Source organism: Paroedura picta, chromosome 4 (assembly GCF_049243985.1).
Source record: "Paroedura picta isolate Pp20150507F chromosome 4, Ppicta_v3.0, whole genome shotgun sequence".
Lineage (NCBI taxonomy): Eukaryota > Metazoa > Chordata > Lepidosauria > Squamata > Gekkonidae > Paroedura > Paroedura picta.
Genome location: NC_135372.1, coordinates 10,260,617 through 10,288,519, shown reverse-complemented (window position 1 = coordinate 10,288,519; position 27,903 = coordinate 10,260,617). Strand labels below are relative to the sequence as shown.

General features: G+C 50.5%; 1 protein-coding gene and 2 long non-coding RNA genes across 3 annotated transcripts in view; 2 read left to right on the top strand and 1 right to left on the bottom strand.

The window, feature by feature from the left end:
• Positions 1-1,824: 1,824 nt before the first annotated feature.
• Positions 1,825-26,765, bottom strand: MISP (mitotic spindle positioning). The gene is made up of 5 exons (XM_077331796.1): positions 26,579-26,765; positions 13,318-15,313; positions 12,644-12,741; positions 10,122-10,160; positions 1,825-9,583 (listed from the first exon to the last, which is right to left on the bottom strand). The coding sequence occupies exons 1-5, from the start codon at positions 26,600-26,602 to the stop codon at positions 9,464-9,466; spliced, it is 2,277 nt and encodes a 758-aa protein (XP_077187911.1). The 5' UTR covers positions 26,603-26,765; the 3' UTR covers positions 1,825-9,463.
• LOC143834902 (uncharacterized) overlaps positions 3,142-27,903 on the top strand; it is a 50,752-nt gene continuing 25,990 nt past the window's right edge. The window contains exons 1-2 of the long non-coding RNA XR_013229927.1: positions 3,142-3,259; positions 5,073-5,146. This is a non-coding gene — a long non-coding RNA (uncharacterized LOC143834902). The remainder of the gene's footprint in view (positions 3,260-5,072; positions 5,147-27,903) is intronic.
• Positions 23,984-27,446, top strand: LOC143834900 (uncharacterized). The gene is made up of 2 exons (XR_013229925.1): positions 23,984-24,096; positions 27,150-27,446. It is a non-coding gene; the product is annotated as an uncharacterized LOC143834900 (long non-coding RNA).

Sequence of the window (27,903 nt, the reverse complement as noted above, 5' to 3'; positions counted from 1 at the left end):
AACAACCCGAGTTAGTGTGAGACAAGTTCATGTGTTCAGCGCTAGCCTAAAAATGAAATTGCTTAAGCAGCTTGTGAATTCCCTGCTCCCTCTTCCTTGAATGATTTATAACAGGGGTAGTCAACCTGTGGTCCTCCAGATGTTCATGGACTACAATTCCCATGAGCCCCTGTCAGCAAACGCTGGCAGGGGCTCATGGGAATTGTGGTCCATGAACATCTGGAGGACCACAGGTTGACTACCCCTGATTTATAACACCCCATTTCTTTTGTGATGGGGGCAAACACCGCTAAAGTCAAGCTTCAGAGGGCATCTTTGTTGGGCTACAGTAAAGCAGATAGATTTACACCCAGTTGCATCTTAGAGACCAACAAGGGGCTTCGACTCTCAAAGACTCTTATACCCCCCCCCCAAAAAAAATCTTGTTAATCTTGACTAGACTCAAATCTAGCTGCACTAAAGCCAATTCTCACAACTGCATGTGGCTTACTTGGGCCAAGATCCATCTCTCTTGGTCCGGGAGCCTCCTCCCTCAAGCCAGGCATTGTCTCCTCTGGGCTGGGCTTGCTCAAGGGAGTGGTGGGGTCAGCTCATCGGTCCACTGAGAAATTCCCGGATGGCTAGTGTGGCCAGGGCTCCCTTGAATGCCGTCCGTCAGACTTCATTGGCATCTGGCATTTCCGTTTCCCAGCTGTGTCCCACACAGGGATGCGCTGGAGAGAGCAGAAACCCTTGTGCTTCAGAAGCATCACTGAATAATTCACAACCTTGATGCCTTATTCATGCCCGAGAACTCAGGTGTCGCCTTTCTTTTTTGATCCCTGCCGAATGTCATGGAAAGTTCCCCGTCAGCCCAATAAACTCAGAAGTCACCCAGAGCTGTGCCCATCCAATATTGCTGCACGACAACTTCTTGTTGTCGATAGGTTCCACCAAGTCACTCGTGGTGACTCTCTGAACAAAGGCCCGCCATCCGACTGTGTCTACAGTCATGTCTTTCAGTGTCCGTAAGGTCAGTCCAGGTACGTCTTTTCTTCTCTCCATCCGTATTGCTGTTCGTCTGCCTCTTCTTCTGCTCCCTTCAGTCTTGCCAGGCGCAATCATTTCTCCCTAACCCATCACTTGCACGCCTTACGTGACCAAAGTCTGAGTGTTTGTCTCTGCAAGTCATTGCCTCAAGAAAACAGCTGGGTTTACTGGGGCCAGAACAGTCCGATTTGCTCTCCTTCCCTCTGGACCCATTCTGCACACTTTGGCAGCTGGATTTTCCTGTGCAGAACAGGAAAATCTACTTCTAAAGTGCATTGAAAGTGCATTATCTATTGTGTGCAGACAAGGCCCAGGTCCTCAGTTCAAAGACATCTTTCCCACCCTTTCTTAATGTCCAGCCTTCGCTTCCATACGTTGCCAGGGGAAAACACATTGCTGTGGCCATGCTGATCTTGGTTGCCAGGGCCATATCTTTGTCCTTCAAAATCTTCCCGGGGTGTTTTCCCGGGCCTTTCTTCGTTGGATACACACTTTTGGGGATGCTTTAGGATGCTCTGGGCTGATCCTGCGTTGAGCAGGGGGTTGGACTAGATGGCCTGTATGGCCCCTTCCCACTCTATGATTCTGTGAGTCCTTGACTTAGCCTTCTCTTCCTTTCTCCAGCACTCCATCCATAAGTGTCGATTCTGGAACCCAAGAATACAAAACTGCCTGCTATTCCCAGTCCTTCCCCATCAACTGCAAAGGCTCTTGCAAGCTAATTTGACATTACTTTTGTCCTCTTGATACTGAGTCTCAGGCCAAATGTTGCACTTTCCACATTTGACTTCCTGATGAGTTCAAGCAAATCTTTATTTTCTGCTAAAAGATTGATTTTCCACCCCCTAATATAAATGCCAGCTGCCATTTCCAGTAGTCCGCTAGTCTTATACGACACCTTCCCTCCCACCAAACCTGCAAGGTGGAAACTCACATTCAATTTCTGGCAAGGAAAGAGTCCTGAGTCCAATTCAAAATGTTTAACTTGAAAACTGAGCAGATTAGTAGCCGGGTGCAGCAGCATTGGTGTCTGCAGGGTACCTTTCTCCCTACTTCCCGTTACATTTCTCCCTACTGGAAGCATCTCGCACTAGTCTTGGGAACTGCCAGTGCAGCACAGCTAAACTTGTGCTCAGGGAAGTTTGGGCTCCTATCCTCAGCGACCAAGATTTGCAATGCTGTCAGTGAGCATGTGTTTGCAATGTGTTCCTGGCGCTTAGTGTGCACAGATGCACTGTGACCTCCTGACAACTGTTGCAATAGATACCTTGTCCACCATAACTATGAGCATTTTGCTAGCAATACTGATAATTTCTTGGTGTAGTGGTTAGGAGTGCGGACTTCTAATATGGTGAACCGGGTTTGATTCCCCACTCCTCCCCCATATGCTGGGTGACCTTGGGCTCACCAAGGTGCTGATAAAGCTGTTCTGACTGAGCAGGAATATCAGGGCTCTCTCACAGGGTGGTCTGTTATGGGGAGAGGAAAGGGAAGGCGACTGGAAGCTGCTTTGAGACTCCTTCGGGTAGAGAAAAGCGGCCTATAAGAACCAAATCTTCTTCTTCTTCTTCTTCTTCTTCTTCTTCTTCTTCTTCTTCTTCTTCTTCTTCTTCTTCTTCTTCTTCTTGAACCAAACGTACAGGCAAATCCACCACTTGGTTGGAAAGAAGCACATTCATGCTCCTGTATGTGTAGGGGGAACCCTTCAGTCAAACGTCACATCAGAATCTTTACATCTCAAAAATGTATAAGAAGACTTTTCCCAAAAGTACACTCAGAAATTTTCCTGCCTCCCACCCTCCTCTAGTATATTTGGGTTTGTTGTTGTTGTTTTTAGCCCTTATTCCGGCCTCCCCTTCCATCTGCGGCCTGCCTCTTAGGCGGCATAGTCAGGATTCTCCTCTCAAGGAGGAACATTTTATTGACACAAACAATCTCTTCCTTTGTTCATCTCTCCCCAGCAGTCTCTGTTTATATGGCCTCCCTCTCTTGAGCAATACAGCTCATAAATATATACTATTTCGCTTTATGTCATTGAACTTTTTGCTAGGCAAAGGTCACTGTGAGCACAGAGCTCTGAGCTGGACTTCAGACTCTGATGGGCCTTGAGAACCACAGTCTAAGTTCAGTAAGGGCTGGCTGGTGGTGAATTTGAGTCTTCGCGGACAGAGCCTGGAGTCAGAGCCAAACCTACAGCTGAGACTCGGAAACCCACGGACTACCAGAGCAGGTGATGCAGGGTAAAGGGACAAAGGTGTGACTGGACACAATAAATGCTACTGGATGCTCCTGGACATAATAAAATCAGAGTCCAGTAGCATCTTTAAGACCAACCAAGATTTATTCAAGGTGTGAGCTTTCGAGTGCAAGCACTCTTCTTCAGTCTGCACTCGAAAGCTCACGCCCTGAATAAATCTTTGTTGGTCTTGCTACTGGACTCTGATTTTGTTGTGCTACTTCAGACCAACACGGCTACTCATTTGAGTCAGTATAAAGCAGTTTCATATGCGCCAAGATGCAGCTATAAAAAAAAAAAATAGTTGCATGTTAAGTTGCCAACCTCCAGGTAGCACCTGGAGATCTTCCAGAATTACAGACAAGAGAGCTCAGTTCCCCAGGAGAAAGGGGTTGCTTGGGAAAAGGGACTCTGTAGCAAGACACCCTGCTGAGGTTGCTCCTCCTTAGGGTTACCAACCTCCAGGTAGAACCTGGAAATCTCCCTGTATTGCAATTGACTATACCCTGATAAAATCCTGCTGTCCCCCAGTCCAGAGCTGCCAACCCTACTCCAGCTTCCTCCTAAAACCTCCAGGTACTTCCCAACCCAGAGTTGGCAACCTATGGACAGGGCCTCCATGACGACCTCAAGACCTTGGGGCTCCCTTCTGAGGTTTGCTTGGCTTTTTCCCTCTCGGAACATTGATATTTAGCTCTTTCAAAAGGCTTGATTAAAAGATTGATTAAAAATTCCAAAATACTTCATAGACCAGGGGTAGTCAAACTGCGGCCTTCCAGATGTCCATGGACTACAATACCTACAAGTCCCTGCCAGTGTTCGCTGGCAGGGGCTCATGGGAATGGTAGTCCATGGACATTTGGAAGGCCGCAGTTTGACTACCCCTGGACTGTCATATCATTTGCTGTATTCAAGCTGGATGGTGTTTGTGCATTGCATATTGTCGTTAGCTTAACAGCTGGTGAACAGGGAGGTGGAATATTGATGCAAGGCTCCCATAAAGTTGGAAAATTGGGAGGGGGGCAGCATCAAGGACTAGGAGGGATGCCAACAAGCCTGGAGAAAACCAGAAGGGTAAACCTGTGAAAACAGGAACCTGAAAGTTTTCATGGTAACTTCTGGCAAACAATGCCCCCCTATGCCTCTATTAAAGGAACAGGACATGTTTCTCCAGGCGTGTGGGCATCCCCAAGAACTACTGTCATGCCATGGGTAGAGTTTTGGATGGGGAGATCCGGGTTCAAGCCATTGCCCAATTGTGAGCCTGCTGGAAATCTTGGGCCACGTCTCTCATCCAAGCCTCCCTCACAGGACCATTGTGCAAGTAAAATGGGAAGCCCAGAGTGCTTTGGGGGGGAGAGTGCGGTGCAAATATTCTCAGTGAATACATTACCAGTGAGGGGGTGGGGAAGCATCAGGCAGCTGGAGGACGCCGAAAAAGGAGACATGCAAGCAAAAGCTTCATGCATTATTTCTAAGGGCTCTCTGCCTCTCACCTGTTAGGCCAGGAAACCTGAGCCGCTCACCTGTGTTGCAGCTGCAATTTAATTAGGGATCATCCTGTTCCTGAGGTATCGTCAAGGAGAGGCCTGGATGTTCGGATCTCGTCCTGGTTCCTGCTTTCTCTGCCTGAAGGGCTTAGAAAGGCCTCTTTTGGAGAGACCCCCCCGAAGGGGCTATCAGTGGAGGGCAAGGTGGTCCCTTGCTAGGTTGCCATGCCAACTGCCAGGTGGAGTCTGGTGACCTCCTGGAATGACAGCTTGATCTCCATAATTCATTTCGTTCTTGTTTGCAATGTTTATTCCAGGAGTAGTCAACCTGTGGTCCTCCAGATGTTCATGAACTACAATTCCCATGAGTCCCTGCCAGCAACCACTGGAGGTAATGACTGTTTTGGAAGAGGGATGGCATGGCATTGGGTCAGGGGGGGCCAAACTGTGTCTCTCCGGATGGCCATGGACTACAATTACCATGATCCCCTGCTAGCATGGGGATCCAGTTAGCTAGCATCTGGAAAGCCAGTTTGGCCACCTCTGCATTAGACCCTCCCAAAGTCTCTTAATAAAAGGCTAAGGGCTAAAGGGGAAGAGAGAGGGCGGGCTGAGTCCATGATAAAAATGCGAAGTGGCTCCTGATTGGCCCCTCCGAGTGGCACTCGAGGGCCAAGTGGCCAATTGGCCAATAGGGCGATCACCATTGGCTACTTGGCCCGTCCTCTGCTGAGTGCTCCGGCGAGGCGGCCATCCAGCGAGGCGGCCATCCTTGCCTCTGCGCTTGCCCTCAGGTAAGTCCTCCCCATCAGGAAAGGGCTCCCCGCCGGCGAGTCTGCTCCTTTCCTGCCGTCCACCTACAGCCCTTGCCCGGGGAGGGGGTTGCCGCCCAGGGAGGGGGTGGTGGCACAGGTCCGTGCCCTGGGAAAGAAGCAGGGCTGCAGCGTCAAAGACACGGTGGCCCTGCTTCTTTCTGTGAGCCGAGCAAGCCACCGGGCCCGGGGACGGGCCTGCCCGCACGCAAGCAGGGCTGCCGCGTCCACATGACAGCCCTGCTCTTTGCCTGCCGCCGACACACCCACCTTGCCGGCGAGCGCGGCAGGGGCCTGTGCTCCCGGCCGAGGCCGCGCCCTTCGCAAAGTGCAGCCGCCCGTGAGTGCAGGGCCCCACCCCACCTTTGCCGGCCGCCTAGAAAAGTCCATTTTTATAAATGGGCTTTTCTTCTAGTATATAAATATAATAAATAAAAGAACCTCGGAGGGGGGGCTCAATTCGAATCTCTGCTGTTTCTTGGAGGTTATACTTCACAACAAAAGTGTGAAGCAGGGATGGGCAAACTGTGGCTCTCCAGGGCCTATTCTGCACACAATCGGTAAAGCACTCCCAATGCACTTTAGAAGTAGATTTTACTGTTCTGCACAGGAAAATTCAGCTGCCAAAGCACAGTGGAAGTGCATTATCCTGTGTGTGCAGACTAGGCCTAGATGTCCATGGACTACAATGCCCACCCCTGGAAGTGAACGGATGGCTGGGACATCTATAGCTGGAGCTTTTTAAAAGCAGGTCAGGTTCACATCAGGCTGTGCTGAGAGAGGAGAGGGCTTTCAACTTTATGCCTGGCAGGGGGCTGGCCTATGCAAACTGCCCCCCCCCCATCAGGAACAGGGAACAGAATTTCCTCCCCAAAACATTTGAGAAGTACTGATTACGAATCTGTCAGGATTTTGACCCTGGGACTGATCGGGAGGGATAGAGTTGCCAGCTCTCGGGTGAGAAATCCCTGGAGATTTTGGAGGTGGAGCCTGGGGAGGGCGGGATTTAGGGAGAGGAGGGACTTCAGCCTGGTACAGCGTTATAGAGCCCCACCCTCCAAATCAGCCATTTTGATTGAAGAACTGTAATATTTATTTATTTATGTCTGAATTTATATAGCGCTGCTTACCATAGTCTCACGGCGGTTTACAATAAAACAATAAAATATAATAGCCTTAAAACTGAAACGGCTCTGGCCCCGGTTGAGGCCAGGCAAACGTCTCAGGGACCCGGGAGAGGCAGCAGAGCGAAGAGCCCTGCAGGGGGCATAAGCAGATAGGCGGTCCTGCAGATACACCGTGTAGAGCCTAGAAGGTTAAAACCAATACCTTGAACTTAATCCGGAAACAGACTGGTAACCAATGTGCGGAAGATCTTCTGCCACATGGAGATTGGCAACTCAGGAGGGGAGGAGGTACCTTCCGCCACAGTACTCTGTGGGGTTCTTTTGTGTGTCTCTTTGGAGTGCTCAGTGCAATCCTTGTAACCTCCACAGCAGTCCTGTAGGGTAGGCCTGGAGATCTCCCAAAGTACAGCTGATCTCTGGCTGCCTATGGCATTATAACCCACTGAGGTCTGTCTCCAAGCCCTCCCCTCCTCAGGCTCTGGGCCCTGGGTCACCAGGTCCCGTCCCCCTGGCCACTGGCATGTGATGGAGAGTTTGGGTTGCCGGATCCAGTGGGGTCCGATGCCTTAGAGCCCACCCACCAAAGCACTGATTTTCCCCTGGAGAACTGATCTCTGTCGTCTGGAGAATTCGCTTTAATTCTGGGGGAATCCCCGGGTTCCACCAGGAGTTTGGCAACACTATTGGGACCCCAGATCTCCTGGAGTTGGCAGCAGCAATTATAACAAGTTCCCTTAAAAGTCTTTGCTTTCTGAAAAGCCAGTTCAAAGACAAAAGTGCACGAGGGATTACCAAGGAGAGATACCGAAAAGCGGGAGTCCGCCCCAGGGCTTCAGTGATTGAAAGAAGACAAAGCAGGTAACTCTCTATGCCCCACGCAGAGTGTGCTGCCCTGTGAATTTAAACAGGTTGGTGACCCTCGGCCCACAAGAGGTACGCCTGGCCTCAGCCAGGGCCAGGGCCAGGGCCAGGGCCAGGGCCAGGGCCAGGGCCTTTTCAGTCCTGGCACCAACCTGGTGGGGTGAGCGAAGGGCTCTGTCTGAGCTGTCACAGTTCGGCAGGGCCTGTAAGACTGAGCTCTTCCACCAAGCGTTTGCTTGAGGCCAGGTGGTGGAACATCGACTGGGTCCCTCCTCCGGAACACTATATAGAGCAGGGGTCATCAAACTGCGGCCCTCCAGATGTCCATGGACTACAATTCCCAGGAGCCCCTGCCAGCGAATGCTGGCAGGGGCTCCTGGGAATTGTAGTCCATGGGCATCTGGAGGGCCGCAGTTTGACGACCCCTGATATAGAGAGGTGGCAGGTGGTGGGTGGGGTTACACAGCAAGCAGGGAAGGGAAGGGGAAGTGGGAGGGTTGCAGGTTGGGATTGATGGATTGGATATTTTAACTGCTGTTTCCTGTGTTGTGAATTGCCTCGAGCCAGCTGGCCAGGAACGGCAGTAAGTACATAAGTACGGGAACGAACAAACAGACGGACGAATAAGTCACTCGGTTCCTTTCCTTTCTGTTTACATACGCAGAGAAAGAGAAACAAAACCAATCGTTGCTTATTTCCTGACGTTGTACTCCCCAAACTTGCACGTGACAGACCATAGGTCCCCACCTGGGACCAGGTGGGCTGTTGTCCAGCACAGCATCTCTTTGTCTCTCGGAGACTGGATTGGTTGTGCAGATTGTTTAAAGTGTGGCTTTGGCAGCTGCTGAGACCACTGCACAAAGATCTGCACCGTGTGACTGAAGTTAAGCGTAGGCAGCCATCTTGTAGTTGGCTCCTCCTTCTGTGGCAGCCATTTTGTGGCCATGTCGTGTCAGAATTCTAAACGTGACTGCAGCTTGAGAAAGGTTGGGGGCTCCAGGGAGGGCAAGGGCCTTGTTGGGTGATGGACCAACAAACGAGCAAAGGCAACTTCCTTCAGAAACATCCACTGGGAAGCAGGGGAATAGCTCACCTCAGCGCTCTTTACTTAGTTCATTCATTTACATTTATGCATGGCCTTTCTCCCCAAGGAGGGGACCCAAAGTGTCTTGCAGTGTCTTTCCCTTCTCCATTTCATTCTCCCAACAACCCTGCGAGGTAGGTTAGGTTGAGAGCGTGCAACTAGCCCAAGTTCACCTTGCAGGCTTCCACGACAAAGTGGGGATTTGAACCCTCGTTTCAGCCACAAGCATGCCCCCCCCTTCATCTCCCTGGTTGCAAGTGAGTGCTAATTGTTGGTTGACCTTCCAGGGCTGATGTGAGGATTTTCTGTGAATTGCACTGAACTCTGAAATGCTTTGCCTCTTGAAGAGCCACTGTGCTTCTTTCTAAGAGGGCGTCATGGCTGAGATTAAAAGTCCGCACTCATAACCACTACACCAAGCTGGCCCTCTTAGAAACCCCATGTTCAGAAGCAGTATACCTTTGAAGACCAGGTGCTGGCATGCTCGGGCCTCTGTGCTTTGCTCACCGTTGCACGAACCAAGACAGGGCCTGCGTGGACCTTGGGTCTGTTTCCCCACAGTCACTCTCAAATCTTTGCAGCCAAGTTTTGCCGTTTCTTATTCCCAAATATTTGCAGACAATCTTCCTTTCTGGGATTTAACAAACAGAATTTACAGGCCTTGGATTTGGCTGGCAGCTTGAGCCTAAAACAGCCTGGTATAGGCTGAGCTACAGAAGAAGACAAGGGGGTGAGGGCAGAGAAGGAAGATGGAAAACCCTGAAGCCAGGCAGGGGTCTTGCAGGCCCCGTACCCTGGGGCAGCTGCACGGGCCGGAGTCCTCCTCAGAAGTCAAACAGCGGCAGCTCCGGATCAGAGTCTTCGCCTCGTTTGAGAATCTGTCCAGCCTCCCAGAGCTGAGCTCTCAGGCCTTGATGCCGAACGACTTTGGTGGAATTCACAACCTGTGGACAAAGCAGCGGCTGCGTCAGTCTGCTGCTGCATACACAAGATCACACACACACCTGTGTGGGTACCGTAACCTCCGTGATGCATTTTCGCATCTCCTTCAAGCGGCATGCCACCCTCCAGGTGAGACAGAATCACAGAGTCACAGCATCACAGAGTTGGAAGGGTCCATAGAGGCCATCTAGTCCAACCCCCTGCTCAACGCAGGATCAGCCCAAAGCATCCTAAAGCAATGGGGATCCCCTGGAATTACAGCTCATCCTCCTACTATGGAGATTGGTTCCCCTCGAGACAACGGGTGCTCTGCAGGGTTGTTGCTAGGGCTTGTGTGCTTCAGCAGCTGGTACCTCTTGAGTAAGGAAGAACAGTGTGGGTCTGAGAGAAATGCCATGGGGGGATAGCAGCCAAAAAGCTGGTTGGAGGGCCACACAGAAGAAGCTGGGGGGTTGCATGGGCCACAGGTTGGGGGACAGCTACACTTTTCACCACCACCTCTAGCCCACCCATCACCACCACATGGTGGGTTTACTTTACCTCAGTGTCAATCTCATCCATTGGTTCAATTCCAGCATACTGAAAGAGGAAAAAGACAGATCAAAGGATGGGAAACTGTAGGCAGCACTTATACACTTGCGCTTTAGAACTTCCCATGTTCATTCGCATAGAGCTGTTCTCACAGAGCAGTTCTGTCAGAGCTATCTCAGCCCCACCTCCCTCACAGGGTGTCTGTTGTGGGGAGAGGAAGGGCAGGCGATTGGAAGCCACTTTGAGACTCCTTCGGGTAGTTAAGGCAGGGTATAAAAACCAACTCTTCTTCTGATGCTGCAATAGATGCACAGCAGGGACAATGGGGTAAACGCACAGCAGTTCCTTGCCTCAACACACCCCAACTGCTGTCGACCCCACTCTTTACCGGGGGCCTCTTTTCAAACTTCTTTAAAAGAAATCCTTCACTGATTGATCCCCATAGGGCAGTGACATTTTAATAATCTATTGCAGCAATATACTGGCCCATTCCGCACAAGTTTAATGTAGCAGGAGTGTGGCAAATTGTAATCGCTACTAAAATGTAGTTATGCATAACGTCGTACACAATCTGCCACACTCCTGAAACCGATCAGCAAAAAGCGCTTCGTTGTAGCGCTTCCAGGGAAATCCCAAAAAGTGGATTCACCCTTTGGAAAGCACTACACTCTTGCAACCAATCTGCAACACTAGCGAAAAAGTTCTGTGCGTTACCATTGTTGCGGTTTCAGCAAAGTCCCTCCCCCTTGCTCTCTCCTCTGAACTTCCGGCGAAGCGATCGCCATTTTTTTTTCTCGGAGCAAGCGGAGAGCAACGAACCGGCGAGCCTTCATTCACCCAGTGAGGCTTCTCCGGCTGCAGTCCCTCCACAGAGCTGCTTTAAGTCACCAAGTACAACACAGCCCCGTTTGCAAGTTCCCTTTATTTTCAACCAAAAATCACGCCCATGCCGGGGGGGGGGGGGTTCCTTGGGGGAGCATGGCAACGATGAAACGGCAGCTCACACGCCAGCTGCCAGCTAGATGGGTCTCTACGTTAGGAGGAAGCAAGGAATCGAATCAAGGCATATTCGTTGCAACGTGTGTTTTTCTTTTTTTTTTTTTAAACATGTTCTTAAAGGCGAATGGGCTTTTCTGGAGCATGGTAACAACCGCCCATTGGCTGCTCATTTGATTGACAGCCAGGGGTGGGACAAAGCACGGCAAATATCGCTTCCTTTCTAGCGATTTTGGCCGAGACCGCAAACCTGTGGGAAACGATTGAAATGCAACTGGATTCCACTACAAAGGCAGTTACGCCAAATTCCACTATTTTAAATTCCGTTTTTTCTTTCCATAATCAATTTGCCACATTGATCCTGGTGCGGAATGGGCCATTGATTCCCATCATTCATTTTTCCTTGCAAAGATATGATTAAATATGCAGTCTGTACTTTTTCCCTCATAGAATCACAATGAAAGTCTAAAGACTTGCTCTTTAAAAAAACAGATGTCGAGAACTAGTATATTGTTCCAATAGATTCTTATTACCTTTATTACACTATGGGGATATGTTAATTGTAAAAGTCTGGAAAAAATCCCTCTGGTGTGTTTTAAGGGAATGGTAGTGTGTGTTTGGGGGGGGAGGGGTCTGCAGGAGAAAAATGGGCAGGATCTGCCATGGCCTTTTGTCTTCTACTCTCTATTTATTACTCATTCCTGATACTTTTCAGTTTGCTCTGTTGTCATTTTGCCTGTCCTGCAGTCAAAGAGGGTGCTTATTCTTTGACTAGAATTCCCCCTATGACATGTTATCCATAGAATCATAGTTGGAAGGGGCCATAAAGGCCATCTAGTCCAACCCCCTGAAGGATCAGCCTAAAGAAGGGGTAGTCAGCCTGTGGTTCATGGACTACAATTCCCATGAGCCCCTGCCAGCATTTGCTCTGCAATTCTCCTTATTGACTTGCATCTTATTGTCATTTGTCCATGAGAACAAATATTTTCCAGCATGTTCAGATCCAAAGCTCTGCAGCTTTGGGATGTGAAACAGTGTGCATACACACTGGAGACAAGGCGCATTTACACAGAAGGTATACACCATGCTGTCCTAAGGAGCATTGCATCCCTTGCTGACTGTTGAATGCACACACACACAATCCCCCTGCCTCGCCCCAAAGCCACATCAAAACATTCATGCACCACTCGGGAATCAGTTTTTAAGATCCAGGGGGATGCAGCACAAACCAAAGCAGAAAAGGAGCAGAATGGGCTTCTTTGATGGGGGGTCCCTAATCTTGCAGGGCACTTTTGGAGTTTTGGAAATGGGGTGTGGCCACCACTTGTAAAGTCTGGACATTGCTGTTTCATATCTCCTCTCCCAGAAGGCAGGGAGGTTGCTGATGCATTTGACATCTAGGCAAAAATTCAGGAATCTGGAACTTTGAACCGTTTTCAGATTCTGCTTGTGCAATCAGGACAAATAACGTTGTGTAACTAGGGAAGGCGGATGAAGATTTGGGGCCAGACACCTGGCGATGACGCAGCTCTTACCTTCCCTTCTTCCCGCTGCCTCCGCCTCTTCTCCTCTTCTACTGGGGATTGCTTCTGACTGCCGGGAGTCTTGCTGTCGGGCTCTGAGGGGGTCCTTTCTGTGTGCAGAGGAGAGGTGGCAGTGCAAAACAGTTTCCCCCCAAACCGAGGACCAAAGGCTAACAAAATAGCTACCGGCCCTTATCTCCCCCGTTCAATAGGGGATGCACAGAACCGATGCCAACTTCAGGTTCAGAAATGCCCAGAGATTTAACCACAGCAACAATAATAATTTTATTCTCCTAGCCTACCCTTCCCTGGTGGCTCAGGACAGGTAACATCGAGATTAAAAAAACATTCCATGTAATACATTCTAACACAGGGGTAGTCAAACTGCGGCCCTCCAGATGTCCATGGACTACAATTCCTAGAAGCCCCTGCCAGCAAATGCGGCCCTCCAGATGTCCATGGACTACAATTCCCAGGAGCCCCTGCCAGCGAATGCTGGCAGGGGCTTCTGGGAATTGTAGTCCATGGACATCTGGAGGGCCGCAGTTTGACTACCCCTGTTCTAATACATCAGAACAGTAAAACATTAATTAAGTCTGATTTGAGGGTAGAGCCTGGCTGGGTAGGGTTTAAAGAGGGGAGGGCCCACCTTCCCAGGTAGCCACTTGAGTTTCCAGCCCTCTTACCTGAGCTTTGAGCCGGCGGGGGAGAGTGGAATCCCTTCTCCTTGCCCTGCTCTGTACCTCCGCTTCCGGCCAGCCTCCCTCCCCTCCGCTGCTCCTGCAGCTCCTCTTCTCTTTGCAAAGCGTCCTGGATCTCCTGCTCGATCAAGAGTGAGATCCGGGCCTTGGCCGTCTTCAGTGTGTACAGCTCTTCCCGTGGGGCTGCCCACCGGGGCCTCCCTTCTGTTCTCCTGGCATCGGGAAAAGTCGGCTGGGACCTCTGCATCGGGACCCCAAAGCGTTCCTTCCGCAGCACCAGTTGCGCATCTGGGTCTGCGGCCTCCTTCATGCTCCGGAGCTTGGGCCCTGGAGACTCTTGCAATCTGCTCTGACCGGGTTCATCGCCCAGCCCGGGGCGCAATGCAGAATGTGACCGGGTGGGTGCAGAGCTTTGATTCATATCCCGGCAAACAGTCCTTTCCCTGTCATTGGCAATGGAGTGACGGGACAGGCACACTGGCGGGAACTCCTGCTCCACTCCTGGATGCTGCAGTCTGTGTGCAGAAGACAGCTGGGTCCCGTCCTGCTCAAAGATCCTCCTGCGTTCCCCGAGCTCTTTTGGAGTCCCCTTGTCATACACTCCGGGTAGCCTCCCTTCCTTTTGGAGGTCCTCCTCACGCTTGATTTCCTGCTCAATCTCCCGCTGGACAAAAAAGGAAACACCCGCTCGGTCCTTCCTTTTCCTGGAGGATGCCGGGGCAGAGAGGGGTGAGGAGAGGAGAGACTTGGATCGGACCTTGACCAGCTCGTCCCTGCTGCTTGGTCTCAGGACCCCCCTCTCCCGCCAAAGGGTCTCTTCCCTCTCCACGGACAAGCGGATTTCCCGTTCAATGGGGGTCTCTTCATGGACCTCCAGCTCTTCAGTGGGATCTTGGCCACAGGCCACCAAATCCAGAGCGTCCCCTGGCTCCTTCTCAGGTAACCTCCCATTATGAACCTTGGTCCTTAAATGCCCGCCTGTTTCCTCCGAATGCAGATTTTCTCCAGGAAAGTCTTGATAAATCGCAGCCCTTCCTTCAGAATCTGGTTTTTGGGGAATAACTAGAGCGGCCTTCTCATGAGTGAGGTCTGATTCTCTCTGGTTAGGCCCGTCAGGATCTCGAGCGTCCTTCAGAACTGCGGGGCGGCCCAGACACTCTCTTTCACAAACATTTTGGCTGGCAGGCAACCTTGGAGGCGTCACCAGCTTCCTTGGTCCCAAGAGCAGGTTTGGGTTCCTCTTCTCCAGGGCCAGGAACTGATGTCGGGCAGCGGCAAAATTGATCTGCTCCGTATCGATGTTTTCAGGGTCAATCACTGTCCTCTCCCATCCGGGGGAAGGTTTGTCAAAACACACCGCAAAGCTCATGGTATCTCTCCTGCAGGTCTCAGCCTGTTCTCCGCTGGGCATGGCTGGGCTTGGAGCTCCCGGCTTGTCCACAGAGGTCCCCTTTTCTGCTGTCGTGGTGCTTTTCTTCATTGCTTGACTTCTGATGACCTCTTGCCTTTCTTCTTCCAGCTCTTTGGCTTTCTCAGGCGAGAGGTTTTTGGGAGGCAGCTCATAACGCAATTCTCCTTCATCCTCATAAAGTCGGGAAGGCTTCTTCTCCCCTTTATAAGCCCTGACGTCATACCGTGGCCCTGTCTTCACCACCTCCAACTTGGATTCTCTGTCGGTGGATGGCGTCCAGAGGTCCCTTCGGCCGTTGACAGCATCTGTCGTCGACTTAATTTCGTCTTCCAAGAAAGTGATGGTTTCCCGCCGATTCCCCGTCTTCTGATGACCGTGGACAAAGCTGAAATACTCAGTCTCCCACTCTCCCGGTGAGACCGTTCTGTCTCCATTCTGTCCTTCGTATTTGGGACCTGTGTTCTGTGGCACATCACGGGTCCCACTGCTGGACTCTGGGTCCATTTCTGGAGTGGAATCCAGTGGCACTTTTTCCTGGGTTCTGTCCATTGCAGGGGCTGCTTGCTGAGTCTAGAAAAAAAGGAAATAAAAAACGCACACGTTAAAAGTGGTGCAAGGTTCTCCGTCAGCGGCTGTGTGAATTTTTGGCCGTTCTGGGAATTCCGGATCTTCTAACTGGTTACCAGTGACCATCCCTTTGTCCTGGTCCCCATTCCTGGAGAGACACTGTTCCCATTCTGGGGTGATACACGCACAAACGGCTGACTTGCCCGTTGTTTTCGTGTGGGAAAGAGAGCCAGCGAGGCCGAGGCAGTGTGCTGGTTGGGAAGGCCTCTCCCAGATTCAGCACCCGGCTGAGGATCGATTGCGTCTTGCGAAGGACAGGTTCATGGACACAAAGTCTGCTTCCTTCGCCAGGTGCCTTAGAACCACTTGTTTATAAATATTTGATCGCCATTCATAAGTACAATACCAAAGTCTCAGAAATGAATGGAATAAGGAGCTGGATCACCCATCAGCCTGATGTCACAGAATCATAGAATCATAGAGTTGGAAGGGGCCATACAGGCCATCTAGTCCAACCCCCTGCTCAACCCAGGATCAGCCCTAAGCATCCTAAAGCATCCAAGAAAAGTGTGTATCCAACCTGTGCTTTAAGACTGCCAGTGAGGGGGAGCTCACCACCTCCTTAGGCAGCCTATTCCACTGCTGAACTACTCTGACTGTGAAAAATATTTTCCTGATATCTAGCCTATATTCTTGTACTTGTAGTTTAAACCAATTACTGCACGTCCTCTCCTCTGCAGCCAACAGAAACAGCATCCTGCCCTCCTCCAAGTGACAACCTTTCAAATACTTAAAGAGGGCTATCATGTCTCCTCTCAACCTCCTTTTCTCCAGGCTGAACATTCCCAAGTCCCTCAACCTATCTTCATAGGGCTTGGTCCCTTGGCCCCAGATCATCCTCGTCGCTCTCCTCTGTACACAGTACTCCAGGTGTGGTCTGACCATTGCCGTATACAATGGGACTATGACATCTTGTGATGTCCCCGTGAACCTCAAATTATTCGACTTATTCAACAAAACATTATGGTTAGGATGCTCCGGACACCACAGGGACTTGTTAGTAAGGCCCTAAGGGGTCTAGTTTTAGTCCTGGGATTTGCAATACACCTCTTTTAGACTGATACTCTGGGCTGCTATTCAGTTTTTGGGGGAGGAGGTAATTCTCTAGGCCAGGGGTAGTCAAACTGCGGCTCTCCAGATGTCCATGGACTACAAATGTGTTGGCTGGCAGGGGCTCATGGGAACTGTAGTCCATGGACATCTGGAGGGCCACAGTTTGACTACCCTTGGATTAGAAGAAAGCAGCCGACTTCATGCTCTGCCCTCTGCAAAAGTTGGTCCTGGTTGCCCTCTGCTGGAAGAAATCAAAATTTTCACTGGAGGCGGGCCGGTGGTGGGGGGGATTTGAACTCTCCCATCTCAGGCTGTCATATTTGTCTAGAAGTGCCAAGCCACATAGATGCCCTGGGCTTTTTGCCAGTGTTGATTTTGTAGGCATGGGGAAGAGGCGTGGGTGACCAGTGGCCTCTCGTAACCCATCGATGATGGTAGACCCAAGTGCTGCGCCAAAATCAGGCAAATGCCCAAATCGGAACCCAGGCTTTTAGAAGAGGCTATGGAGAGAGGGGGTGGCAGTGGATGCTTTGGGAGAGAGAGAAACCAGGCTTGGGAGAGTCCAGTCCAGCACCCTGTTCTTACAGTGGCCAGCCAGATGCAGGGGCATGGTATCATAGAATCCTAGAGTTGGAAGGGACCTCCTGGGTCATCTAGTCCAACCCTATCGCTCATCCACTGTCACCTGCCACCCCCTTGAGCCTTCACAGAATCAGCCTCTCCGTCAGATGGCTCTCCAGCCTCTGTTTAAAAATCTCCAAGGATGGAGAACCCACCACCTCCCGAGGAAGCCTGTTCCACTGAGAAACCGCTCTAACTGTCAGGAACTTCTTCTGGATGTTTAGATAGAATTTCTTTTGAATTAATTTAATCCCATTTGTTCTGGTCTGTCCCTCTGGGACAAAAGAGAACAGTTCTGCTCCATCCTCCATATGGCAGCCTTTTAAATACTTGAAGATGGTTATCAGATCCCCTCTCAGTTGTCTCCTCTCCAGGCTAAACAGACCAAGCTCCCCCAACCTTTCTTCACATGTCTTGGTCTCCAAACCCCTCACCATCTTTGTTGCCCTCCTTTAGACACACTCCAGTTTGTCAACATCCCTCTTCAACTGGGGTGCCCAAAACTGAACACAGGACTCCAAGTGAGGCCGAACCAGAGCAGAGTAAAGCGGTACCATCACCTCCCGTCATCTGGACACGATACTCCATGTCTGCAGAGAGGCCAAAACTTCTCCCAGGTCCTGCAGCTGCTCTCCTGAGGTAGACTGTCTCTGAAAGTGGAGGTTCCATTCAGGCTTCGCAGCTAATAACCTCTCTGCTGCTGCCCTGGATTTAAAATCCAGCTGCCATTGCCCCCTTCAGTCACAGTGAGGGCCACATTCTAATCCTGTAGGGTTTCCAACATCCAGGTGACAATTGATCAGCACCCATGGAGAAAGTGGCTGCTTGGGCAGGTGGACACGTTGCCCTTGTAACCTCCCAAAATCTCCCAAGTATTTCCCAACCCAGAGCTGGCAAACCTATAATTCTGTGTTGAGAGTGCAAGGGGGATGAAGTCTTTGGGCTGTCCTGAAACTCCAGCACCTGCCTGCCAACCACTCCCAGAAAAATAGGAGATGGAGGGGGAAAAGGGGGGGGAAGAGCAGCCAGTTCTGGTCCCAGTCGGAGAGCATTGGGGAGCTGGGCTTTTGCAGTGTAAACAACCCTTCCCCCCCCCCCAATTAAGAGTAGAATAGCAGTCATTTCCTCCTGTACCCCCACCCTCCAAGAGCATTAAAATCACCAGTTCAACATCTGCTCAGAATCCCTTGCCCAAAGGAGGTTAAATTAGCCTGACCAGGGCCAGGGCTTTTTCGGGCCTTGGGGAACGCTCTTCCAAAAGACAGCAGGGCCCTGTGGGACCTGAACCAGTTCCGCAGGACCTGTAAGACGGAGTTGCTCCACCAGGCTGATGGCCTCCCAAGGAGGACCATCAGGAAATGCTGGCATCACCACTGAAAACTGCTCCAAAACTTTTCCCTCCCCTGTCTGTTTCCATTGGGGCTCAATGGCAGAAGATTGCAATTCTGACCGGCTGTTTTAATAGGGTCGTCACCCGCCCTGAGCAGCACAGGAAGGGCTGGTTAGAAAAATAAAGATGTGTTTCTTTTATTTATAATCGTGGAAGAGGTTAGGCAGCTTCTAGATGGACTGACATTTCAGGCCTGTAGTCCCTGTGTGTCTTTCCTGTGTGCCTGCTCCTACAGGGGGGCCAAACAACATCTAAGCCGGCAGGAGGGGGAACGGAGAACAAAGCTACCTGGCAGAATTGCCTTTGGGGAGCCCCAGATTCTCCCACCAGGAAGTACAACGGAGGCCTTGTCGGACTAGCTGATCTCAGCAGGTCTCCTTTGCACATCAGCGTCAGCCGCAGAATGCTTCGGCCGAGTGGAAAACAGATGCAAAGAAACCAAGGAAGTTTCTGGTCCTCAGGGGAAACCCTTTGGGAATGCAAAAGAAGAGGGCCTGGAATGGTCATTTTAATTGCGTGCAGCCTCTCCTGCACGCAATTAAAATGAAGGAACAGAATAAGTCTTTAAAAACAAGCCAGGTGTCAAAAAAGAGGCATCAAATGACATGCCGCATGCTAAGATGATATTCGTAAAACCGTCCATGGGTTAAGTGCTGGCTGTAAAACATCTGAGATGGATGGGACCAGGGTAGGGCTGGCGGCTCTGTCCTGGAAAACTTATGGAGATTTGGGAACAAGACTGTGGGGGGCAGAATTTGGAGAATTTTTATTTGGCACCCACCAACACTTTTCTCACCATCTGTGTGTGGGCAGAGCCCGTGAAATTCCAAGTTCAAGATCAAGCGCCATTCTGGGAAGACTCTGAAAGCCTTGTAAATTTAAACGTCACACTGATATCTGGGTTCAAAATCCCTCTTGAGTTGGGGAAGCTTCTTGGGTGGACTTGGGCCAGTCACACTTCTTGCCTAACCTTGTTGTGAGGATGTTGTGAGGATGAAAAAGAGGAGAGGGGAGGGGAATGATGGAAGCCACTTTGGATCCCCATGTGGGCGAAAAGTGGGATAAAAATCAACAAACAAATCAACAAACAAATGGTCTCTGAAAAGCTAAGGGAGGCGTGGAAATTCCCTGTTAGGATTGGCATCTCAGATGTGAACTGCTTCAAAAATCACAAGAAGAAGAGTTGGTTCTTATATGCCGCTTTTCTCTACCCGAAGGAGTCTCAAAGCGGCTTACAGTCGCCTTCCCTTTCCTCTCCCCACAACAGAAACCCTGTGAGGGAGGTGAGGCTGAGGGAGCCCTGATATTACTGAAGAAGAGTTGGTTCTTATATGCCGCTTTTCTCTACCCGAAGGAGTCTCAAAGCGGCTTACAATCACCTTCCCTTTCCTCTCCCCACAACAGACACCCTGTGGGGTGGGTGAGGCTGAGAGAGCCCTGATATCACTGCTCGGTCAGAACAATTTTATCAGTGCCGTGGCGAGCCCAAGGTCACCCAGCTGGCTGCATGTGGGGGAGCGCAGAATCGAACCTGGCATGCCAGATTAGAAGTCCGCACTCCTAACCACTACACCAAACTGGCTCTCTGTAGTTCCTGTGAATGCAGGGGGGATGTCTCAGTGGCCCACATAAAATTCTTGGGGGATAGGGTGGGAATGGGCTGGTATGAGCCAGCTATAAGTTCACACATTGTCGTGTGACAATATAATAACTGCATGTAGGTAAGTACGGGACTTCAAGGTGCTATTGGCTTATGAAGATCCCATGGCCGTAGACTCCTTTCTGTGTACTGATCCTGCTTTCCTTGCAAGATCTGACCATCTGTGTACACCCCTGCTTATTAGCTCAAGAGCACCTTCTCAAGCACCTCTGAGCCAGAAAAACTTTATTTCCAAAGCCAAAGAGCAACCAGAACGGATTCAGGGTAGTAGAGCAATTAACCCAAGGAGGATGGTTTAGCAAGCAGGAGACAGGAAAATGGGTAATTCAAAAAATATCTGCAAGAAGATGGAAAGAGATTTTAAAAACAAATAACTAAATTGGCCTAAAACACTTACTGCATCAATCCCTGGACTTCGCTGAAGTAAACAGACTTGCTCTGAACTTCGAGAAGTCAAAATTTGTGGTTTTGGGAAATGCATGGAAGTCTCTTAAATGGAACATAAAGAGGTAACATAGTTGAACAAGTTAAAAGCTTCAGTTACTTGGCGGAATATATTTTCACCATAATGCAAAGTGGGTTGCACAGAGGAAATATGCAATAACACCTGCAGTAACTGGTGCCCTGGCAGTTGCACATTCCTTCTCCACCAGAGGTCATCAATATGTGCCCAGCTGCTCTATGGCATCCCTGTTTGGATCAATGCTTTTAAAGTCTCCAACCTGTCTTCCTGTGCAAAATCCTTGGGACCCCAAACTGTGTCACTTACGCAGTCCTATGTCTAGAAACCAGCCAAGGCCTACTGGAAACCAAAGCATGGCTGTCAACAATCAAGTTGTGGCTTCACATGCATTTCAGATCTGGCCCTAATAGTCTAATTACTCTTATGCTAGCTGAACATGAATCATCTACATCAGCGGTAGTCAACCTGTGGTCCTCCAGATGTTCATGGACTACAATCCCCATGAGCCCCTGCCAGCATTTGCTGGCAGGGGCTCGTGGGGGTTGTAGTCCATGAACATCTGGAGGACCACAGGTTGACTACCCCTGATCTACATGGCTAAGACACATTAAGGGGGAAATTAAATCTATAGGAATCTCTTTAGACGCCTTGTACGTGATATCTGAGAAGGCAGCTGCATTTGATTTAATGAAACACAGACCGATAGACATAGAACTGCAGGAGCTTAGCAATAAAGATAGAAATACCTGGGGCTTTTCTGCACACCATGAATTTAACGCTACGCTTACCCAGTTTGGAGAGCCAATTTGGTGTAGCGGTTAGGAGTGCGGACTTCTAATCTGGCATGCCGGTTTCGATTCTGCACTCCCCCGCATGCAGCCAGCTGACGAAGAGCGCTTGCACTCAAAAGCTCCCGCCCTGAATAAATCTTCGTTGGTCTTAAAGGTGCTCCTGGACTCTAAAAAGTGCCCAGAAACCTTTGAGACAGCTGGAGAGGTGTGGAGTGCCAGTGAGTCGCGATTATTTCTTGCACTTCGCCATACAGCAGGCTTCATGTGATAATGCCCAATGTGCAGGAAAGCCCCTGTTCTGCAATGAGCTTGGGGATCTCACCAAGCTCTCCGTCCCTAGCTGCATCTCTCTATCATCTAACCAAGTGGTCCCCAACTGCCGGTCAGGGGACCGGGACCGGTCCGTGGATCAGTCGGTACCGGGCCACGGCTCCTCCTCGTCCGCCTCCCCAGCTGCTGCCTCGGGGGCCGCCCTACCACTCTGCCGCCGGCTCACCTTTGGTGCTCTCCGGCAGCCGCTATGGCTGGGGCTCCCCCTCGGCGTGGCACTGTGTAGCTTCTGCTGGCAGCGCCCCCCAGCAGACGGCCGGAAGTCAGGGGCACCGGCGGGAAAGCAAGTGGAGCAGGGGCTCAGACGGTGGCAGCGACATCCCTTGGCAGAAGACTACCCCCCCCCCTCCGGGCCTCAGTAAAATTGTCAAGCATTGACCGGTCCCTTGTGATAAAAAGGTTGGGGACCACTGATCTAACCATCCCGCAACAGCGTAGAGCATTACACTGGCTAGAACTAATGTTCTGCCTTCTGCTGCACACTATGGGAGATTTCAACAGATCCTGCCTTCAGCTAAGCTTCGCCCCTGTGGACAATGCTGCATAGAATCAATCACACCTGCTTTTTTCCCCCCATTGCCCATTTTATCTCTCGATCCGAGCTAAATTTCCTAGCTCGCTGCTTTGTAAAAGAGAACTGCATTCGGATGAATTGAAGATTCATTCTGATGTCCCAGAACCCTGATATAACTGAACCAGTTGTAAAGTTTTTATATCCCGCCCTGAGAGATCGTGAATGGATTTTGTCCCACCCTAAAGCATGTTATCTGCCCTCGTTTACTCCTTCTGCACTTTTCTTCCTTATATTATATTTTTTAATATGCTATTAAAGGCTTGTCAACGGAGAACTGGTTCCAGGTTCCTTTGACACTCATCTGGATTCAACCCAGATCTGTGGGAACAGCTCCACAGTCTGTTCCTTATATGCTCAAGGGGATCTCATGCCCTAGCGCAGGGGTAGCCAAACTGCGGCCCTCCAGATGTCCATGGACTACAATTCCCATGAGACCCTGCCAGTGACTGCTGGACATGGACATCTGGAGGGCCACAGTTTGCCCACCCCTGCCCTAGCACTTCGGGTCTGTGCTGTCAAGGGGAGGAACAGACACAGATGAAGGGAGGGTATTGCTAAATAGGCCTGGCCAAAGGGAGAAGGGCCACTAGGTCTACAAGAAACTTTTACTAGACTTTAGGAGCCGACAGACTTTTTTGTGGCCAAATTTAAACATGCAAAGTAGGGGCAGAGTCTCAAAGTGCCTTACCATTGACTTCCCTTCCCCCACAACAGGCATCCTGGGAGAGAGCTGTGACAGAACTGCTCTGTGAGAACAGCTCTAAACGGGATTGTGACTAGCCCAAGGTCACCCAGTTGGCTGTATGTGGAAGAGGAGTGGGGAATCAAACCTGGCTCGCCAGATGAGAGGCTGCTGCTCTTAACCACTATATCAAGCTGGCTATGGCTATGTGACAAGAGAGGAGAGAGATAGTCATAACAGTCTAACTGACTAATTGTTCTGGAGGCAAGCAGGGAGGAAGTGTGCTCAAAGGAGTAGAACTCACCTGTTGAGCCATTTGGGAGACTTTTTGCAAAATACCAGAAAGTTCCTAATCTGAACATGCTAATTTCACATCTCCTTCTTACGCCATTGAATAATGCAGACAACACATCTTGCATGTCTCAATGCTTTTTATACACCTGCTTTGCCAGAGGTGCTTATATCACTTGTGTGCAGTTTTTCTCCCATTTATTAAGCCTGTCCCTAGAGCTGTCAACCTCCAGGTGAGGCCTGGAGACCTCCCACTATTACAATTGATCTCCAGCCACCAGCAATCAGTTTCCCTGGAGAAAATGCCTGCTTTGAAAGACAGACACTATGGCATGGGGCCCTGCCCAAATCCCTCCCTGTCCCAAAGTCTCCAGGCATTTCCCCACCCAGAATTGGCAAGCCCACCCATCCCTGAGCCTGCTTGCTTGGGATCCTTTCTAGCTTGCCATCAGTAACCTCTGGAGAACTTTTGACCAGCTTGCAAAAGGGGGGAGAAGAGGCCCTTCCCTTCCCATCCAAGCGCAAGGAGGAGGGAGAGCCGCCTCAGGAATTCTCTCCCCAGACCCATCCCGGTATTTGCAGCGGGCCGAATTTTTTCAGCTGGGCTCATTCCAACCACCCCTTGTTCTCGCTTTGGCTTATTGAACTTTGGATGTTCTTTTTACGACCAGGCGCTTGTCTCGTGCCAAGAGGTCAGAAGTCCGCCGGGAGAGGGGTGTTGACCTCGTGGAATGAAGCCTGATGTTTGCCCACCACTGGCACAATTGAAAAATAGCCCCCCCCCCTCCTCCAGTTGCCCAGGCCTAGTTCCAAATCTGGAGAACTCTTGAAAGCGCCGTGGGCTGGAACAGAATTCTCCACTTTTGTCCCGGTATGTAAGACGGTCCTGGATAATTTGGGTCCGGTTGAGCTGACAGCACCGGCCAGGAATTTGTGCCCGGCCAGAGATTAGCAAACTCCTCCCTGTTTGCGAAGAGTCCAGCGCCATGGGTGTGGGAGGCTGTGTGCATGCCAACTCCAGGAGGGGAAATTCCTGGAGATTTGGGGCAGTTTTGGAATGTGCAAGAATCTAGAGCAAGGGAAGTTATAATAGCACTCTATTCCACATTGGGTAGACTTAATTTGGAATATGGTGTCCAGTACCGGGCGCCCCAGTGCAAGAGGGACCTTGACAAGTTGGAGCGTGTTTGGAGGAGGGCAACTGGGATGGTCGAGGGGTTGGCATCCCTGCCTTGCGAGGAGAAGCTGAGAGGTCTGGGTCACTTGGAGAAGAAGAGGGCCAGGGGGTAGGACAGCTGTGGGTTGAACTACAGAACAGGTGGTTACCTTGAAGAGGGGCCAGCTTGTTTCCTGCAGGTTTAGAGACCAGGCCTAGGACCAAGGGGCTCAAATAACGGGAAAGGAGGTTCTGCTTAAATATTAGGAAGCGTTTCCTGATGGGGAGGGCTGTCTGCAGATGGACCGTGCTGCCTCGGAGGGTGGTGGATTCTCCATTGGAAGTTTTAAGGAGGAGATTGGAAGGAGTGTGTGATTTTTAAGTCTCAGCAATGGGGAGAGACGCTCTTAACTACTACACCACGTTGGCTCTCAGGGGTAGTCAAACTGCGGCCCTCCAGAGGCCCATGGACTACAATCCCCATGAGCCCCTGCCAGCGTTCGTAAAATTAATGAATTTTAGCAAGCCTCAGCAATGGGGAGAGACGCTCTGCCAGCGAGCTGAACCCACAAACTCCTGAGTAATCTTCAAACCTCAAAGGGAAACGGGGGGACGGGGAAGTATATCAATACACGCACACATACACCCTGATGCAGACCGGCACAGAGATTAAGAAGCCCTTCTTCATGTTGCATGATATCGACTGGTGGAGCTCACAAGATACAACCCCATTGTTTTAAGAGGGGGCATTGAGTAGGCAATTCCCCAATGACACCAAGGGGCTGTGGGTCGTGAGTGTGGGGAGGGGTCTTCCTTCGGATTCAAAATATCTGAGCATAACCAGGGTGGTCAGTGGACCAGTCCTGCTGGGAGGCATCCGGGAGGCATCCAGCTCACCCATGTTGGAAAACTGGGGCTAGACTGAACTGATGCCCCTTGGCTGGATCTAGCAGGGCTCCTTTCTAAGGGTTGCCAACCTCCTGGTAGGAAAAAATGAAGACCCACCAGCTGACGAAAGTCCCAGATGAGAAGAAAGCTGGCGAAGCAGCTAGATGCAAACAAAGTCTCTTCTTTATTCTTAGACAAAAAGGCTCAAACGAGATCTGGTATATGACCCGTTTTCAAAAAGAAGACTCTTCCTCAGTGACTTGTTTCTGAAATTCCGAAATTCCAGCACTCTGCACTACTCAGGGTGCCATTTCTGCGGGAGAAAATCTCCCGACTTGGGTCTCCTCGGAAGGCAAATGGAAGTTTCCCTCCCCAATCTCAAAATCAGCAACTTTGGGGGGCTGGGGGAAGCGTTCTTCACATGCCCAGAAATGCTTCCTTCTTCCTCGGAATGTCCCAGGAGGCTGAGCCTTGTCCTGGAAGGAGACCCTGGAGAGGGTTCAGCTGCAACCCACATTCAGGCCCCAAGTTTTATGTCAAACGTTGTCCCTCTACCCTGAGGACTAGAAACATGGTTCAAGGCAGCCACTTCACGGCATCGCGATAGCACGCACGCACGCACTGCGAGACCTTGGCCATCTCACCGCTCCAGCCCCCCAAGTCTGAAAATAAGTGGCCTACCTCACAGGGCTGCCATGGGGGCATATAGTGTTTACTCAGTTTGTAAGCCATTGCATCCAATAAAAAATATAGATTTTTAAAAGGAGGAAGTTTTTAGAGTGACAACAGTAATTTCTTCTTTTTTTGCCATCAAGTCACAGCCAAATTATGGGGCCTTATAGGGATTTTGAAGGCAAAAGACAGTGCCATGGCCTGCCTCTGCGTTGTGGTCTCCCATCCAAGTACTAATCAGGCTCAGCTCCCAAGGTTTGACAAGATTAAGCTATCCTGAGCAGGTTTTCCAGGTCCCTGAGGCAGGCTGGTATACCCCATGGGGAAACTCCCAGAGAAATGGGGATTTAGGCCTGGGGAGAACAGGGACCTCTGTGGGGTACACCCTTCAGAGCATTCCTTTTCCTCCTAGAAAACTGAGCTCCGATGTCTGGAAGGGAGCTGTAAATCCAGGGGATCCCCAGGGCCCACCTGGAGGCTGACATCACATCCAGGTCAAGGTGCCAAAAGGCATTCCTGACATTCCAGGGTACAAGTCCAAGAAACGTCCATTCCCAAACCATTCGGGAACAGCACCCAAAATGACACCCTCTTCTCACAACTGCCGAGGCGCCTCTGACGCCACGCGTCCACCAACCTGTTCAGCCTCCGTTTGGCCCATCTCTGTGCTGCCCGGGGCTTTTACGGAAATCCATCCCTCGCACAGGGAGATGGAAAGGCACCGGCCGGCCACGCTGACATCAGCCCTCCTCCCAGCCTGCAGAGAGAGAGAGAGAGAGAGAGCCCGTCTCTTCCCCAGTGGGGCCAGCTAGGGGGCATCTGGCCAGGGAACGGGTGGCAAGAGAGATGGTAAACAGGGAGGGGCATTCCCCTGCGGGCTGCGCCAACCTGATAAGCCCTTCCTCTCCGTCCAAGCGAGGGAATTCCAAGAATCTGACATGTCAGAGAGATCAGGCAGAAAAAAACAACAGCTTTTATGGCAAACGTTCTAGGTTGCCCCCTCCAGTTTGGGAAATTCATGGAGATTTGGGGACAGTGCTTGGAGAAGACAGGGGTGCCATTTTCTCCAGGGGAGCGGATCTCTGTTGTCTGGAGATCAGGTGTCAATTCCAGGGGAACTCCAGGCCCCACCTGGAGGTTGGAGAAAGCCAAAAGGCGTTAAAGGCATAATATAGAAAGAACATTTTATCCCATTTTTTTTTCCAAAGGAGATGTCTTTTGATTTTTTGCCACAAGAATGTCAGAGTCTGGCTTCCTTGAATTTCTCGACTTGGAAAATGCGCTCCTGAAGAAAACACGTCAAAAAGAGGATGCAGAACATAAAGATAAATGGAAAGTCGAAGAGCAACTTCTGGTCAATGCTGTTTTTCGACATAAAGGCTTCACCAGGACGTCTGTAGTCTGCTGCATCTGAATCATGTTTCATCTGAGCATATGATGTACGCATGTGGGCAAAATATGAGACCTTTCCTTTGAAAAAGAATTGATTAAAAATGTTCTTTGCATATCTGGCCTCAAGCATTTTTTAGCTTTTTCCTACCCACAATTTTTGGCCTTTTTACGTTGGTTTTTCTCACCTGGCGGTTGGCAGCTGTTTCTGCTATTTCCGCTGCTGCAAACCGAGCAACCTTGAGGGGTAAGTGGCCAATAGTTCATTAAGGAGAGGACATTCAGGCAATGGATAGAGAATTTGAGCATCTCTGCCCTTGGCCCTCCGTGACTTCATGCCCCTCACTTAAAAGATCCTGAAAGGCCAAGGTTCTTTCCAGTCAGTGTTTGCTCAGATAAAGGAAACCATTTCTCAAAAGCAGAGCATGTCCACTGCATTTTGTTATTGGAGCTGAAGCTATACGAGGGATGAAGCCAGAAGTGCCAAAGAAGGAGGGTAACAGAAGTGCCCATGAAGTTACCCCAGGAGCACAACAGATAGATAGATAGATAGATAGATAGATAGATAGATAG

What these genes read in the sequence shown, in the direction of transcription:
- MISP (XM_077331796.1), bottom strand. Translation starts at nt 26,602, where the DNA reads ATGGGCCAAACGGAGGCTGAACAG. An exon ending in CCCGCCGGCTCAAAGCTCAG is followed by an intron (nt 12,742 to 13,317) that starts GTAAGAGGGCTG and finishes CTCTGCACACAG; the next exon opens with AAAGGACCCCCTCAGAGCCC. An exon ending in TGGATGAGATTGACACTGAG is followed by an intron (nt 9,584 to 10,121) that starts GTAAAGTAAACC and finishes CTTTGTCCACAG; the next exon opens with GTTGTGAATTCCACCAAAGT.